Source organism: Trachypithecus francoisi, unplaced genomic scaffold (genome assembly GCF_009764315.1).
Source record: "Trachypithecus francoisi isolate TF-2019V2 unplaced genomic scaffold, Tfra_2.0 Lachesis_group4, whole genome shotgun sequence".
NCBI lineage: Eukaryota > Metazoa > Chordata > Mammalia > Primates > Cercopithecidae > Trachypithecus > Trachypithecus francoisi.
In genome coordinates, this window is record NW_022681469.1 from 73,500,357 (window position 1) to 73,516,491 (window position 16,135).

Sequence of the window (16,135 nt, forward strand, 5' to 3'; positions counted from 1 at the left end):
CCAATGATGTAGAACATTTCTGAATTCTGGTGTGATTTTTTAAAAATATTTTAAGCAAGTTTATATGCAAAGTATACCTACTTGTCTACTTGTTAGTTTTTTCTTGGCAGATTGTGTGTTCCTCTTTTCTTTCCTAGTCACATCACTCCTTTATTGGAAATACGTTTTTTTGTTTTGGGTAGAGAGCAAACTCTCCAAGGAGAGTTACTTGGAGTAGCTGAGATGGAAAAACTTTGGGCTGACTCTTATGATTCTGAAAATAGGAAAAACAGAATTTACATATTTGCTTCTGCATAAAGAGATACTGACTCTGTATCTTGTAAGTCTCAGATTATATAACTAGGTAGTTTAACACATGAAATACCAAGTGTAATCGGCTCTCTGTATCCATGTGTTCTGTATCTCTGGATTCAACCAGCTGGAAGTGGAAAATATTTGGGAAGAAAAAACAACAAAAATAACAATACAACCCAAAAAATAACAATGCAATAGTAAAAATAATAAAAATAAAAATAATACAACATAACTATTTCATACATTTGCATTGTATTAGACATTATAAGTAATCAAGATGATTTAAAGTATAAAGGAGGATGCGGATAGGTTATATGCAAGTACTGTGCCATTTTACATAAAGGACTTGAGCATCCATGGATTTTGATGCCTATGGAGGGTCTCAGAATAATCCCCCACAGAGACTGAGGAATGACTGTCATATAATGATGCACCCAGTTGGTTGAAAAATGAAAGAGAACTGGCACTTCCTCTGCACCTTGCGTCTTCCTTGAGATGTACCATGTTTCAACATCTTTAATAAAATATACAGTAATCCGAGTTTTGTTCACTTTTATAACTGACAGAGAACGTTTTAACATTGTCTGACATTTCCTGAGTTGATTGACAGAGAGTCATATAGTTGGGATTTATTGAGAATAAGAATCAGAATGTGTTTATGCTAAAGTGCATCTGTGAATGAAGTACTGAATTTCTTTTTCACTTGAAATTTGTCTCAATTTGTTTCAAGGAAAGTTATTTTTAAAAGTCAAAATTGCTTTATTATTGTATTTGAAAGAAACTACTTGACGGAGCCTGATAGCATTTTGTATTATGCACTGTAAAGTTTGCATACTACTGAACTGGTTTGTTGAGTACTGTACTTTAACATAAACTGATGTATTAAATGTCTCATAATCTTTCAAGAATTCCTTCATTTTTTCTCAGAATATGATCTTGGTAGTTTAGTGAAAATTGTAGGTTGTGGAATGTCTTTACGTCGTATGGCAAATGAACAAAGCTTACAAATACAGCAATACTAGGAACTTTTCTTCCCCTGTTGCGTTTAATTTCTTTATAGCAGGATGTGTCTGCTTTCTTCCTGTAAGATCAGGGACATAAGGAGCCCTGCCTTGAGTAATGTTTGAACGTTGATTGTTTCTGCTAGGTTGCTAGGCCTTCTGACTTCATCCATTGTCTAGATCCTGAGTCCTTGTTGCTTGGTCAGCTTGGACCAAGTTTTGATAACACCTGCACTCTTATCTTCTATTTTAACTTGTTTTTCTCTGCCTCTGTCTGCCATGCTGTGCTGTTTTAAATAATGTAAAATAACAGTTTCACATGTCAAAAATTCTAATAAACAAGATTTTAAATAAAAAGCAAACGATTTTCTTTATGCCCCATTCACCCTTCCCTTTCCTAATCCCTGGAGTAAACCAGGGATTTTAGAGCTTACTAATTTTTTAAACATAATTTTAAAAAGTCTATATATAATATATATATATACACAGACACATATACACACATGTCTCTTTCCTATTTTAACTTTTATCAGTTCACCAACTAAAAGTTCTTCTGCTGAACTCTAGCATGACTTGGCAAACTGTCTTTAAAGGGCCCGATAGTAAATATTTTAGGTTTTACATGTTGTGATGTCTCTGTTGCAACTATTCAACTCTGCCTTTGTAGTCTGAAAGTAGCTGTAGATAAAAAGTGAAGAAAGGGATGTGGCTATGTTCTAGTAAAACTTTATTTAGAAACATAGACTGCCAGCTGGATTTGGCCTGTGGGTTCTGATCGCTGATCTAGAATTATAGTTAATAAAATTGGAGACGTTTTGAACTTACTAGTGTTGGACTCTGAGCTTTGTGGTGATAGATCAGGTCAGGGATTTCTTTTCTTTTCTTTTCTTTTCTTTTTTGAGACAGAGTCTCATTCTGTCACCCAGGCTGGGGTGCAGTGGTGCAATCTCGGCTCACTGCAACCTCTGCCTCCCTGGTTCAAGCGATTCTCCTGCCTCAGCCTCCTGAGTAGCTGGGACTACAGGCGTGCGCTACTACACCTGGCTAATTTTTTTCTATTTTTAGTAGAGATGGGGTTTCATCATGTTAGCCAGGCTGGTCTCGAACTCCTGACCTCAGGCAATCCACCTGCCTCAGCCTCCCAAAGTGCTGGGATTATAAGCATAAACCTCTGCACCTGGCCAAGGTCAGGGATTTATTAACAGAGTTAAGTGAAGTTAAGTGAAGACAGAGATCTAGTTAGATCCAAAGTGATCTTAGACTTTCTGTTATAGCCTGGTTATATATGGTTTGAAGGATCATGTAGACACTTCATGGTACTTAAGAGTTGTTGGTTTAGCTTCAGAATGTTGAAAAATCAGTTTCTCTGAGGTCTGCTGATAAATTATCTGCTTCCTGTAAGTAGATTGAAAACCACTGGAATAGGCTCTGATTTAAACAGACTGGAACATCAGCATCTTCGGGCCATGGATATACAGTATAAACTTGGAAGTACTTTTACTTAAGCTCATTCTAGAAGTTTTAGAGCTTTACTGAACCATGTACAAATTGGGCAATTGAGTAACTTGTCTTCAGCATATAATAGAATCATGAAACATTAGAGCTGGAAGCAACCCTTTCTATCTAGACCACCTTTATATAGGAAACTAATGCCCAGAGATATTAAAGGACTTGACTTAAATCATATGGTTCATTAATAACAGACCAGGGAAAGATCATTAAGATATTATCGCTGTGCCATCCTGTCTTTTTGTATAGTCAGATTTGTTCAAAATCTTGATTTATATGCAACCTTTCTAGGACTCATGCTTGTGAGTGTATGTGTGTCCTAGATCAGTTGTTTAAAGAACACTATTAATTAGTTCTTTATGGATAAATTATTCTTAATATTTCCTGTAGTGATGGTAAAAACGCTTTGTAGAATTGTTTGATTCATTCCATTCAGCTTGCAGATAGCTTTTAAAGGCTTTTAGCCTTCCATCTTAGAACTGGTAATTTTTTGACCATAATGTTGCATTTATTTATCAAAATGTTTATGAATAGATCCTTTTAACATACTTTGATTAATTGATCAAAATGGATTGAATTCATGCTTCTAAATGGTGGGTAAGAGCTTCTTTAAAAGCTGTAGAGTTAATGTCCACTATTTAATCACATAACTTTTATATATTTTTTTTATTATTATACTTTAAGTTCTAGGGTACATGTGCATAACGTGCAGGTTTGTTATATATGTATACTTGTGCCATGTTGGTGTGCTACACCCATCAACTCGTCAGCACATATATATGTATTTTTAATTAGTAGTAAATTGTTGTCACATTGCAGTTGTACATTTTGAAAGCATTTTTATTGAAACCAAATTTTTGATTCATAGATTTTTATGTTTATAATCTTCTGCATGCTGTTTACCTTACCACATTTGCATTAAATCTTAATAAATAGGATGTAGAATCATTTACCTTTAATAACAGCCATAAAAACATCTAGGTTTATTATAATTTCATAAACTAACACTAAAGCCCATTTGTTTTGATAGAGAAGTTGAAGAAATCATTGCTGTCACCTGTGAATGAATTCAGATATATTTCTTTTTCCTCCAAACTCAAAGTATTCCCTCAAGGAATATGTTTACCAATTCTGAATTACTCATTATTCCACTTGTCCTTGCCTCTCTGTTTCTATTACTCTAGGATCAGCCTTGGGTGAAATTTTGAACTCCATATGATAGTGGAACTGTCTTTAACCCTTACTCATCTCTCTTCTTTTACTAAGACACGTGCAGACCCAGAGTTCAGTGTGGTTCTTTTTCTTCTAAAACATTCTCTTCCCTTTCCTTCTATCTCTGTAATTTTATTTATTGAGGTAGAGAATAGGGGCTAATGGAATGATGGCAAAATTTTGCCATTTTTCTTTGAATTACAAATTTGACTTAGAATATTTGTTACCTACTCTTAGTTAGGTAGTAAATTTAATTCTGGGAAGTCACTAGTGAATAAGCCACAGTGCCTTAAATGCTTGTGCCTTGGAGACACAGCCACAGGTATTCCTTACTGTAATACAGGATGCTGTAAACAGAGTATTATGAAGATTGTGGGGGTAGTTACTTAGCAGGGAAAGACTTCCCAGATAATACGGCGTTTGAATTAAGCCTGGAAAGATAGATGGATGCTTGTGAGTGAGAAAGGAAGAAGGGATATTCAAGTTATTGTGACCACTATGTACAAGAACTGAGGGTGTGAAAGTCTGGAGTTTGGTTCAGGTGCTGTGCACAGTACGTATGTCTAAAATAGAGGCAATGAGAAGTCATTGTGAAGTTATTTTTTTCATGTCAGATTGTTAAAAGTCTTATATGCCATACTAATTTGGGGCTTTTCTCCTTAGTTTAATAGGGAGCCACCAAAAGATTAAAAGCAGGAGATTAATGTGGTTTTATTCTTGCTTTACTTAAGAGCTGCACTCAGATGTCTTTAGGGACCAGGCAGGTAGCATAAATGTGAGGCTGCCAGATTAAGACCACAGGAAATGGTAGAGCCCACAGGACTAGAGAGCACTTGCCTTGCCTAAAGCCGTTCACATACAAGCCATTTGACAACACTGTGTCTGCCAAATCATGTAGAATATTGACCAAATCCAATGTGAAATTAGACCTCTGCTCAGAACTATTTCTGACAGCTTTTTGAAGGATGTTGTACAATGTTTGGTTGATGGTGTTTGTCAAATAAATGGATGGGTTGATTAAAGTATGTGTGCTGTATGTGCAGATTCATTAGGAGGCTATTTTTTTTTTTTTCATTATTTTAAGTTCCGGGTATGTGTGCAGGATGTGCAGGTCTGTTATGTAGGTAAATGTGTGCCATGGTGGTTTGCTGCACCTATCAACCCATCACCTAGGTATTAAATCTGGCATGCATTAGTTATTTTGCCTGATGCTGTTCTCCCCACCCGTCCCCTGAGGTCCCACCGTGTGTTGTTCCCCTCCCTGTGTCCGTGTGTTCTCATTGTTCAGCTCCCACTTATAAGTTAGAAAATGTGGTGTTTGGTTTTCTATTCCTGTGTTTGTTTGCTGGGGATAATGAATTCCAGCTTCATCCATGTCCCTGGAAAGGACATGATCTGATTCCTTTTTATGACTGCATAGTATCCCATGGTGTATATGTACCACATTTTCTTTATCCAGTCTATCATTGATGGGCATTTGGATTGACTCCATTTCTTTGCTATTCACGTGTCTTTGTTATCGTGAATAGTGCTACATGAACATACACGTGCATGTATCTTTATAACTAAATGATTTATATTCCCTAAGCAAAAGGTAATAATGCTTGAATTAGGACATAGAATTGAGAAAAGATAAGCACAGGTGGATATGGGAAATCTGAAATGAAATGGTAGAATCATCAGGATTTGATTACCAATTACATATAGAGAGGGAAAAATGCAAGATGATTGAGATTTTCAGCTTTGAGTAGGTGGTGATGCTGTGAATCGAGACAGAGAACATGGGAGACAGAACAGCTCTGAGGGAGAGAAGATACTGATTTGTTTTGTTTTGCTTTTCTTGGGGTTGGATGAGGATTTATTTAATTCTTTGAAAGTGTTAAGGCACTATCATAGCTATCCTTTTGGGGGAATTATTTTGGGGGCAATAGTTTTCATTCTTCATTCACTTATTTATCCATTCATATATTGTTTTTTGGCAGGAATTGTCCTAGAATCATTTTTTAAAGGAAATTTCAGTCCTACCTACAAGTATTCCCTTAATCTGCGTCTGAGGATTTGGCTGTGTTTCAGACACAAATCCTGGTTAGAGATCTTACTTTTTCTAATAAGGTATCAGTCCTACACTGTTAACTGTCAAAGGATATAGTTTTGCTCACTTCCAGTTTTTACCTGAGAATATACTCTCCAGTCCTCAACTTCCATTCAAAATATGCTTATGATAAATACTATTTGCAGAAAATGATCTAATTCGTCTAGATGTTTGGACATTTATCATTGAGAGCATCCAAAACTGTGTACTTGTATTACATTGGTTTTACTTTTCTGACAGATTGCTATCTATATCTATCTGTATCTCACTCTGGTATTATCTCTTTAGCTTGCATTGAAAGGCTCTATAAGAAGCAAATGCAAGGAACCCATTATTGTATGTATTGTAAGGATATTGTCAAGGGTGTTGTGCCTTTGGAGATCAAGGCACTGGCAAAATTTTCTCTCAGAACTTAATGCCAACAAAAGTGATTTTTTATATTTTTGTTTTCATTTATTTTTCCCCCTTGAGCTACTGGTATGTTCTTCTGTTTTAGACTCTGAATTATGTACTGTGGCCCTCCCTATTTGCTTTGGCTGCTAGGAATTTGAGAGTCAAGTTTATTATCAGTAGATAGCAATTTTAAAAACCTTTGATTTTGGTGTGCTAAATGTCTTTCACTTGTACTATTTTAAGAACAATTAGGTTTTATTCTTTCTTGTTAAAATATGTTCTCTGTGATTGCATTTATTTTGTTAGATATCACATCATTTTTAGTAGTGAGATATAATAATTCAAATGATGTTAGTTCTATTGATTTTTTTTTTACTGACCTTGTAAGAATTAAAGGGGGGAAAAATCTAGATTCAATAACATGTCCTAAGTGTATGAGTATAACTCAGTAAACTTTCATAAAGTAAACATAGTTATGTAATTACCACCCAGAAGTAGAAACAAAGTATTTCTGACACCCCACAAACTTCTCGCATGTCTCATCCCAGTCATTCTTCTAAGGTAAGCACCGTTCTGGCTTCTGTCACCAAAATTAGTTTTGCTTGTTTAAACTTTAAATAAATGGAAGCATACAGTATATACTATTTTTACTGACTTCTTTTGCCAAACGTGTTTTTGGGGTTCACATAAATTTTAATTGCTGTAGGATTTTATTGTATGAATATATCATATTTTACTCATCTATTCTAGACAGTTGTGTTGCCTCAGGTTTTTGCCTATTAAAAATAATGCTGCAAGGATTCTGTGTGCTTTTCTGTTCGGTATGTATCCAGGACTAGACCTGCTGGGAGATAGAGTGTGTGTTGTTTCAGTAGATATTAGGGTTTTCCAAGAGGTTATATCGGTTTCCCCTTCCTCTAGCATCAAATGAGTGGTTCTATTTGCTCAACATCCTTGCCAACATTTGGTGGTGTCATTTTTAATTAAAAAAATATTTTTAGCCATTCTTTTCATTTGTTACAGTGTTTTTATAGTATTAATTTGCATTTCCTGAATGACCAATACACTTGAGACAGATAGAATAAAAATAAAGGGTGAAGGTCTTCAGATCACTGAGAAAGAGGATATTCAGTTGACTGTTAAACACACAAACATTGTTTATGTAAAAGTTATCAATTTTAATTCTTCAGTTTTTTTAGTTTTATCTGTAGATTCTTTCTTTCTACTCACACAATCCTGTTGCTGCTGATAATGACTCTTATTTATTTCCTTCTAGTACTTTTTCTTATTGCATTGTCTGTATGTAGAATTCAGCAGCATCCCTTACTGTCTATACTCTTAATCTTTGAATTTACTGATTAATTATTCAGTTAGTATGTATTTATTTAGCACTTAGTTTGTCTCTTTTAGAAATAGAAAAAGACTTTTTTTTTTGTTTTTTTGTTTTTTTTTTAATAGTGAACTGAATTCAAAGCTGCAAGATACTTTGGAACAGATTGAGGTAAGAAGGATTATATCCTAAGCTTAATGACTTTTTCTTTTCAGAAGTTTTTGAATAACATAAGTGCAACATTTTGTTTTGGCTTTTATGTTATTACCAATGTCTCTAAATCACTGTATTTCTTGATTTTCATTTGGAATATCTATTTATGGTGAAGTTTATGTAAAAATTTACTTGTAAATTATGGGATGTCAAAACAGTATTTGAAAATATTACCATTGACAATAAAAATTTCTAAACTGTTAGTCATAGGTATGTTCTCATAAAATAATATAATAGCCATAATACATTCTATGTATTAATTATATTTTAATTATCAGTTACTTTATTGTTTAGTATAGTGATAGTGAGTTAATTTACTTACAAGTAATTATTGGCTGATGAAAACCCTCCAAAATTCCTAAACCTCATAATGATACTTATATAGTTCATCAAAAAGGTAGAAACTAGAAAGGAAGAGGTATGTAATTGTGAGCATGAAGCATGTTTTGCCTGTTCCATGTATTCAAAATTCATCCCTTTCCTTGACAATCTTTGCAAAGGAGGATATTCATTTTAATAAATAAGAATTATTTGGTTTCTTCTAGTCTTTTATTGTTTTCCTGATAAGAGTATTTATAAAAGTTGAGATTGGACTTTCAAATTACCTTTTGAGAAAGTAATTTTTGACCATAGATGCAATTATTTGCTATTAAATAATTGTGAGAATAACAGTTTATTTGATAGTCACAGAAACAACTGCTTTGAGTGGCTTAAGTTAACAATTCTCTGAATGTTTTAATGAAGGCTTTCTTTTGACAGCTCAGTATTTCTTCACTCTTAATAGATATTCTGTACTTATATTAAAAGCTCTTATTTCAAAGTAAAATCATTGAAATGGAAATCCATAAAGCATAGTAATTTAGATATAAGAGCTTACATCTTGAGGAATATACTTTTAAATTCAATGTAGTTTTGTTGAGAATTCCTTTTCATTGATTAGAGAAAGATTGTTTTATTGTTTTCCAGTAGTACCACAAATTCAGTTTATATAAGATTTTAGCAGATGCTTGAGGAAATGTTAAGTAGTAGTAAGAGTAAGATTCATTACAAAACTATTATTTTGTTTCCTGTAAAACACTAGGCATGGGTTTTAAGACATAGAAATTCATATGTTAATATCTTGGTAAACTTGATTATAGTTGCTAATAAATTTACAATTGCAATTTATAACTTTATTTAAATTTATTTTTGACTTCTAAATCTGGTATGATAGTAAATGTTAACTAAAAGTGAGAGATTAGTCTTAATATTTTCCTCTCATTGCCTTGAAAACATAATTCCTTGACCATTTCTTGCTTCTTTTAATTACATAGGAACAGCTGGACGTAGCTCTTTCCAAAATCTGCAAGAATTTTGACATTAACCATTATACCAAGGTTCAACAAGCTTATCGACTTCTTGGAAAAACACAGGTTTGTTTCAAAAGCATGTTTGGATTTTTCCTTAATCAGGAATTTGTTGCCCTTATAAATCTCATGTCCTTAAAAAGTTTTGTTTTATTTAATGAAGTACATTTTTATTCTGAATTAACAGTGATAAAATGGTTGTTCTCATAGACTCAGAGGGTATATACTGTGATTAAAACATTACAGGAGTTTGTTTTGAATTATGAAGTACTTGTCAGGTTTAATATTTTCACAATTTTATGTAGATTTTCCAAAAAGTATATTATAAGATAATTCAGCGGGAGACAATATGTAGTCTCTTTTAACTCAGCTCTTGGTTCTGAGACAGGACTTCCTAATTTGCAGCTTCATGTGTTGTTAGATAGGCCAGCATGACTCCCTCAAAATGATATGTCAGCATTGTACATTTTGTACATTTATCTGTAAAACAGGTCCATTTTATTTATCAGATATTTCAGAGGGCCCTTTTATCCCCAAAGTGTCATAATTTCTCTCATAATGTATGGCTTTTCATACCCTTATTGTTCAAGGGCTTCCTTGAAAGACTGGAAACAGGTGCCATGGTTTTGCAAGTTAATCTTTTATTTGTATAGGATTATATGTTTACCTAGACAACATTTAATGTGATAGATGTAAATGTTTTCTTCCCTTAAATGCTCCCCTCTTTTAGAAGGAAGTTTAAAAATTTACTAAACAATTTAAACTCGACATTTTGAAATGTGAGTAAAGAAATTTTACTGTTTATTGTAATTTAGTTTTCATGTCTTAAGCTATACCCAAGAAAAAATCTAAGAAGAAAGAACTTAGCAATTTTGAGGGATATGTTTAAACACTTTTGAAAATAGGATTATAATTTCTCATTTCCCCCATAAGATTAAGTCTTAAATTCCATAAATATTTTTGGTACCTCCTACGCTCATTGTTTCAAGTGTCTGGATGTAGGCTTTTATGTATCTTACCTTTTAGGGATACTGGCATACCTTTTTTTATTACACTTCACTTTATTGTGCTTTTCAGATACTGTGTTATTTACAAATTAAAGGTTTGTGACCAACCTGCATCAAGCAAGTCTGTCAGTGCCATTTTTCCAACAGCACGCATGTGCTTACTTCATGTGTGTGTGTCAGATTTTCATGATTCTTGCAGTATTTCCAACTTTTTCATCATTATTATATCTGGGATGGTGATTTATGTTTAGTGAGCTTCATGTTAGTATTGTAATTGTTTTGTGGTCCATGGACTGTACCCATATAAAATGGTGAACTTAATTCACAAATGTGTGTGTTCTGACCACTGCACCAACTAGCCATTCCCCCTTCTCTCTCCCTCTCTTTTGACCCTTCTATTCTCTGAGACACAACAGTATTGAAATCAGGCCAATTAATAAACCTACAGTGGCTTCATGTCTCTCACTTTAAATCAAAAGCTAGAAAGGATTAAGCTTAGTGAAGATGGCTATGCTAAAGGACAGATTTTCAGTGTATACGAAATGGCCTTCTATTGGAAGAAGATGCCACCTAGGATTTTCAGAGGTACAGAGAATAAGTCAATGCCTGGCTTCAAAGCATCAAAGGACAGGTTGACTCTCTTTTTAGGGACTAAGGCATGTGGAGGCTTTAAGTTGAAGCCAATGCTCATTTATGATTCTGAAAATCCTAGGGCACTTAAGAATTATGCTAAATCTACTCTGCCTGTGCTCTGTAAGTGGAGTAACGAAGCCTGGGTGATAGTACATCGATTACAGCATGGCTTACTGGATGTGTTAAGCCCACCGTTGAGACCTCCTGCTCAGAAAAAAATTTCTCTTTCAAAATATTACTGTCCATTGACAATGTACCTAGTCCCCATGACTTTGATGGAGATGTACAAGAAGATGAGTGTTGTTTTCGTGCCTGATAATATAACAGTCATTCTGCATCACATGGATCAAGGAGTATTTTGACTTTCAAGTCTCACTACTTAAATACATTTTATAAGGCTATAGGTACCATAAATAGTGATTATTCTGATGGATCTGGGGAGAGTAAATTGAAAACCTTCTGGATTTACCATATGCCATTAAGAACATTTGTGATTCCTCTGCTGGATCTCAGGAAAGTCATTTGAAAACCTCCCATAAAGGATTCACCATTCTAGATGCCATTAAGAACATTCGTGATTCATGAGAGGGTCAAAATAGCAACATTAGCAGGAGTTTGGAAGAAGTTGATTCCAACCTTCATGATGACTTTAAGGAGTTCAAAACTTCATTGGAAGAAATCACTGCAGATGTGGTAGAAACAGCAGCAGAAGTAGAATTAGAAGTGGAGCCTGAAGATGTGACTGAATTGCTACTATCTTATGATAAAATTGAATGGATGTAAGAGTTGCTTCTATGGATGAGCAAAGACAGTGGTTTCTTGAGATGGAATCTACCAGTGAAGATGCCATGAACATTGTTGAAATAACAAGAAATAATTTGGGATATTACATAAACTTAGTTGGTAAAGCAGCAGCAGGGTCTGAGAGCATTGACTCTAGTTTTGAAAGAAGTTCTGCTGTGGATAAAATGCCATCAAACAGCATCGCATGCTACAGAGAAATCTTTTGTGAAAAGAAGAGTCAACTAATGCAGCAAACTTCACTGTTGTCTTTTCAGAAATTGCCATAGCCACTTCAGCCTTTAGCAGCCAGCACCCTGATCAGTCAGCAGCCATCAACATTGAGGCAAGACCCTCGACCAGAAAAAAGATTGACTCGCTGAAGGCCCAGATGATTATTAGCATTTCTAGCAATTTTTTAAAATTAAGGTTTATATGTTGTTTTTTGAAGACATAATGCTATTACACACTTTAAATAGACTATAGTACAGTGTAAACGTAACTTTTATATGCACTGGGAAACCAAAAAATTTGCTTTGTGATTTATGCCTGTAAATGAATATGATGTCAGGTAGTAACAGATGCTACAAAGAAATATAAATCAGGGTATGTGGATGCAGAGATAGAAAGTATTGGTTAGTCATGGAAGATTCCCTGAGAAGATTACCGTTGAGAAATGCACTAAATGATATAAAAGAATGAATGCATGTTGAATGATGCAGAGGGTAATTAGAGATATGGTTATGTACAACCTATTTAAGAAAGAGCAAGAGGAGTACCAGTTATAAATAAAGAACAACAGAGCAGTGTTCACGAGTCACATTTATTTTGAGTGCTCTGATAATCTGGTTGTGTGAAGGGTTATTTGCAAATAATATACCCTACAGTTATAATTCTGGGAAAAATATTATCTTTGTGCTCTAACTATTATTTGAAAAGATGTTTCCCTGGGTTTTTTCAATCTGTTGAAATTTATTTATTTTAATAATGTGAAATTATGTTGTGCGTTTTTTCTTTCCACAGACAGCAATGGATCAACTTCATATGCACTTTACCCAAGCCATTCACAACACTGTGTTTCAAGTTGTTCTTGGTTATGTGGAACTATGTGCAGGAAACACAGACACAAAATTTCAAAAGCTGCAATATAAGGATCTCTGTACAGTATGTAGTGACTTAATTACTATTCATATATCTCTGCTTTAGATTTTAAATTTGTATTTCCTTTATCTTGGCACCTACCTATTTGAAGATGCTACTAAAATAAAAATAAATCTTTGCCAAAATTTTTTTTTCTCCCAAATTGTTCTTTTCCTCATAGAGAAATTGGAGGACTCAGTCACACAAATGGTAAAGGTTACTGAGACTGGAGCGTGATTGCTTCTCAATCGACTCTGCCATTTCATAGCTTCTTTTATCCATCTCTCTCAGGCTCCAAATTATCTCCTATGATTACATCCAGTAGGCTTCTAAGCAACCATCATTGCTGGTTTTCTGTACAGATTTTCAACCAGTTTTTTCATGTGTATGAATGCTGCCTTTGTCAGCATCTGTAACTGTTTTTTTCTTTTTCTTTTTAAAGAAACATAGGTTTTTAAGTAATATAACCCAACAGGTGAGAAGTGTACTGACTTGGGTTCTGTTTTAGAAGTAGGTCCTGCTGATGAGTTGATGTAGAGTGTGAGGAAAAGAGAGTAATAAATAATTGGGAGAATGGTAGTGCCATTTGCTTTTATAGGGAAAACTGGGAAGGAACAGGACTTAGGTGAAAAATCGTGAGCAATTAGTGTAAAATTAAGTAATCTTCACCCTTCAATGAATTGTCATGACAATGAGTTGTCAAACCTGCTGGTTATATGTCTTTTGGGTACTAGAGAAATTTTCTTACCTGAGTTGCAATAAGTATCCTGGAAGGGTGTATTATATATGATGTATTAAAGATTAAGTTAATAATGATAGTGGATGTATGTTAACATATGTGGCTAAAAATATCTTTTTAAACTAATTGTAGAAACCAGGAGGACTGTTTTACAGATTTTATGATTACTAACTTTAAGTGTGATGTAGTTGCATAATTTTGTCTTTAAATGTTCAGTTTTAAGTACAGTTATCATTTGGTAAATATTAATAATTTTGAAATGTGTTGTTTATTGTTACTTTTCTTATGTTCTTACTTTGATAGTATATATTATAAAATTACTCAATTACCTTTTTTATTCTAATAAGTTTTATTAATTTTTTTATTCTAATGTTGCTCTCAGTAATAGATGGTAAACCAATTTATTATGTTGGCAATTTTTTTCTGTTAAAGCAGAAAAGAGCTCTTAAAAATTAAACCAAACATTTTAAGCAAATTAGATATTTGTCTTTTCATCTTTTTAAATTTGGTTAGATCTGTTGTGTATGTTTGTGTGTGTATATTTTGCTTTCTTTTATTGACCATTTTTATACGCTTTTAAAAAAATCAAGGACATATATTGTGCTCATGCTTCTTGAGAAAGCCTCTCTGTGCATTTATATAATAAAAAGCTGAACAAAATTTTTTATGAACAAAACTTTGTGCTCAAGGTGTTTATCATTATGTTTCTTCTGAGTCTCTTTCACTTTTTAAAAAAGCTGACTGTAGGCCAGGTGTGGTGGCTCATGCCTGTAATCCCAGCACTTTGGGAGGCCAAGGAGGCCAGGGGTTCAAGACCAGCCTGGGCAACATGGCAAAGCCCTGCTTCTGCTAAAAATACAAAGAAAAAAAAAATTAGCTGGGTGTAGTGGTGCATGCCTTTAATCCCTGCTACTGGGGAGGCTGAGGCGTCCAGCCTGGGCGATAGAGTGAGACTCTTGTCTCAAAAAAAAAAAAAAAAAAAAAAAAGCTGACTATAAAATAATCTTTTGAAGTAGCTGTGTATATATTTAAATTATCAGATAACAAATAGCTTATGCTTGATTTCATCTTTAGTGAATACTTGTTAAAATTATCCCTAAGAAACTTCTGGTACTTTATTACAAAATTATACATGTATGTGTGATAGTAGGTGATATATATGTGTACTTACACATATATATATGTATATAAAATATAGTGGTTGGCTGAGGAGAGAAAAGATAGAACCCTTAGGAGCTGAATAAAAAGCTGATGAAAGAAAATCTAAATACATTTTCCTGGTAAGAAAAAATATCAAGGTTCTGGCATAACTCAGGCAAGAGAGATAGTTCATGAAGGAACCTCGTGGTAGAATGTAAGCTTCTTATTTTTCAATATGTGGCAGTGGGGGATCATTTTAGCCTCTGATTAAGAATAACTGATAATAATTATTGAAAATATACTTGTGTGAGAGCAAATGTGGCAGTGGGGCGTCAGGTGAGCAAGAAGCAGGAGAGTCCTCAAAAGATGTGCAGGGTGTTGACTGACATGAAATGAGGAGAAAGAGTCTAGGCATTTTGGCAGTTTATATCCTCTGCACAGTAGCAATGTTTTGAAGGAAGTGTTTAATTATACATAGAGCTTAAAAATAACATTGAAAATTAAGATGAATGGTACAGAGTTAAGAGGGAGATTGAGTTCCTGTGAACAGGGAATAATTGTGCTTCCTTTAAATGGAAAGAGAGTGGAAATGAAAAGAGATAATCATCTGCTTGCTTTATTCATAGTATCATTTTAAACCATTCTTAGATGTCAGCCTAAATGAGCTACAGTGAAATTGAACTAATTAAAAAAAAAAAACCCTCTTGGATATCTGGGATGAAATTAGTGTTCCATTTTTATGTACTCTGGTATACAGAACCTCAAGTTCTTAAGGCCAGCAGCATCCTTTCCCAGTCAATTTTCTGCCATTTGTTTCCATTCACCATTGCTCTGAGTTTAAAAGTTTAGTTGGTTTTGAGCTTTTTGAAATCATTTTGCAGTTGAATGTACTTTTTTTTTTCTTTACTAAACCATATTTTTTGAGTGGTTTAATTAGATGCATAGTTTTTATTGGTTGTCTTTTAGTCTGTTTTCCCTGCTTTTCTCGAATGTATTGGTTTACTGCTTTTACACCAGCTGTTTAGGTACTTTTTTAAAAAAGCAGGTACGTTATTTTGAAACTCAAAATAAATTGGTAATACTTAGCAGCAAGATTTCCAAATGAAAATTCATCATACTTCATTTCTGGAAAGGGACAATATAAAGGGTTCATAGTAGTACTTTTATTTACTTAAAATATTAAGACTTATTTGTGATTGCATTTACATTATGATGTACCCTACATATTTACACCAATTTGCGGAGAGATTTATAGACAACATTTGGAAGCTTTTAATTTAGCACCTTTGTAGATAAACACTTTGTG

General features: G+C 33.9%; 1 protein-coding gene across 3 annotated transcripts in view; it reads left to right on the forward strand.

The window, feature by feature from the left end:
• Positions 1–16,135, forward strand: part of VPS50 (VPS50 subunit of EARP/GARPII complex) — a 119,895-nt gene that overhangs the window by 30,941 nt on the left and 72,819 nt on the right. For all 3 annotated transcript variants that reach the window (XM_033194767.1, XM_033194769.1, XM_033194768.1), the window contains 3 exons: positions 7,960–8,002; positions 9,358–9,456; positions 12,834–12,974. In XM_033194767.1, the coding sequence (XP_033050658.1) occupies positions 7,960–8,002; positions 9,358–9,456; positions 12,834–12,974 (283 nt within the window). The remainder of the gene's footprint in view (positions 1–7,959; positions 8,003–9,357; positions 9,457–12,833; positions 12,975–16,135) is intronic.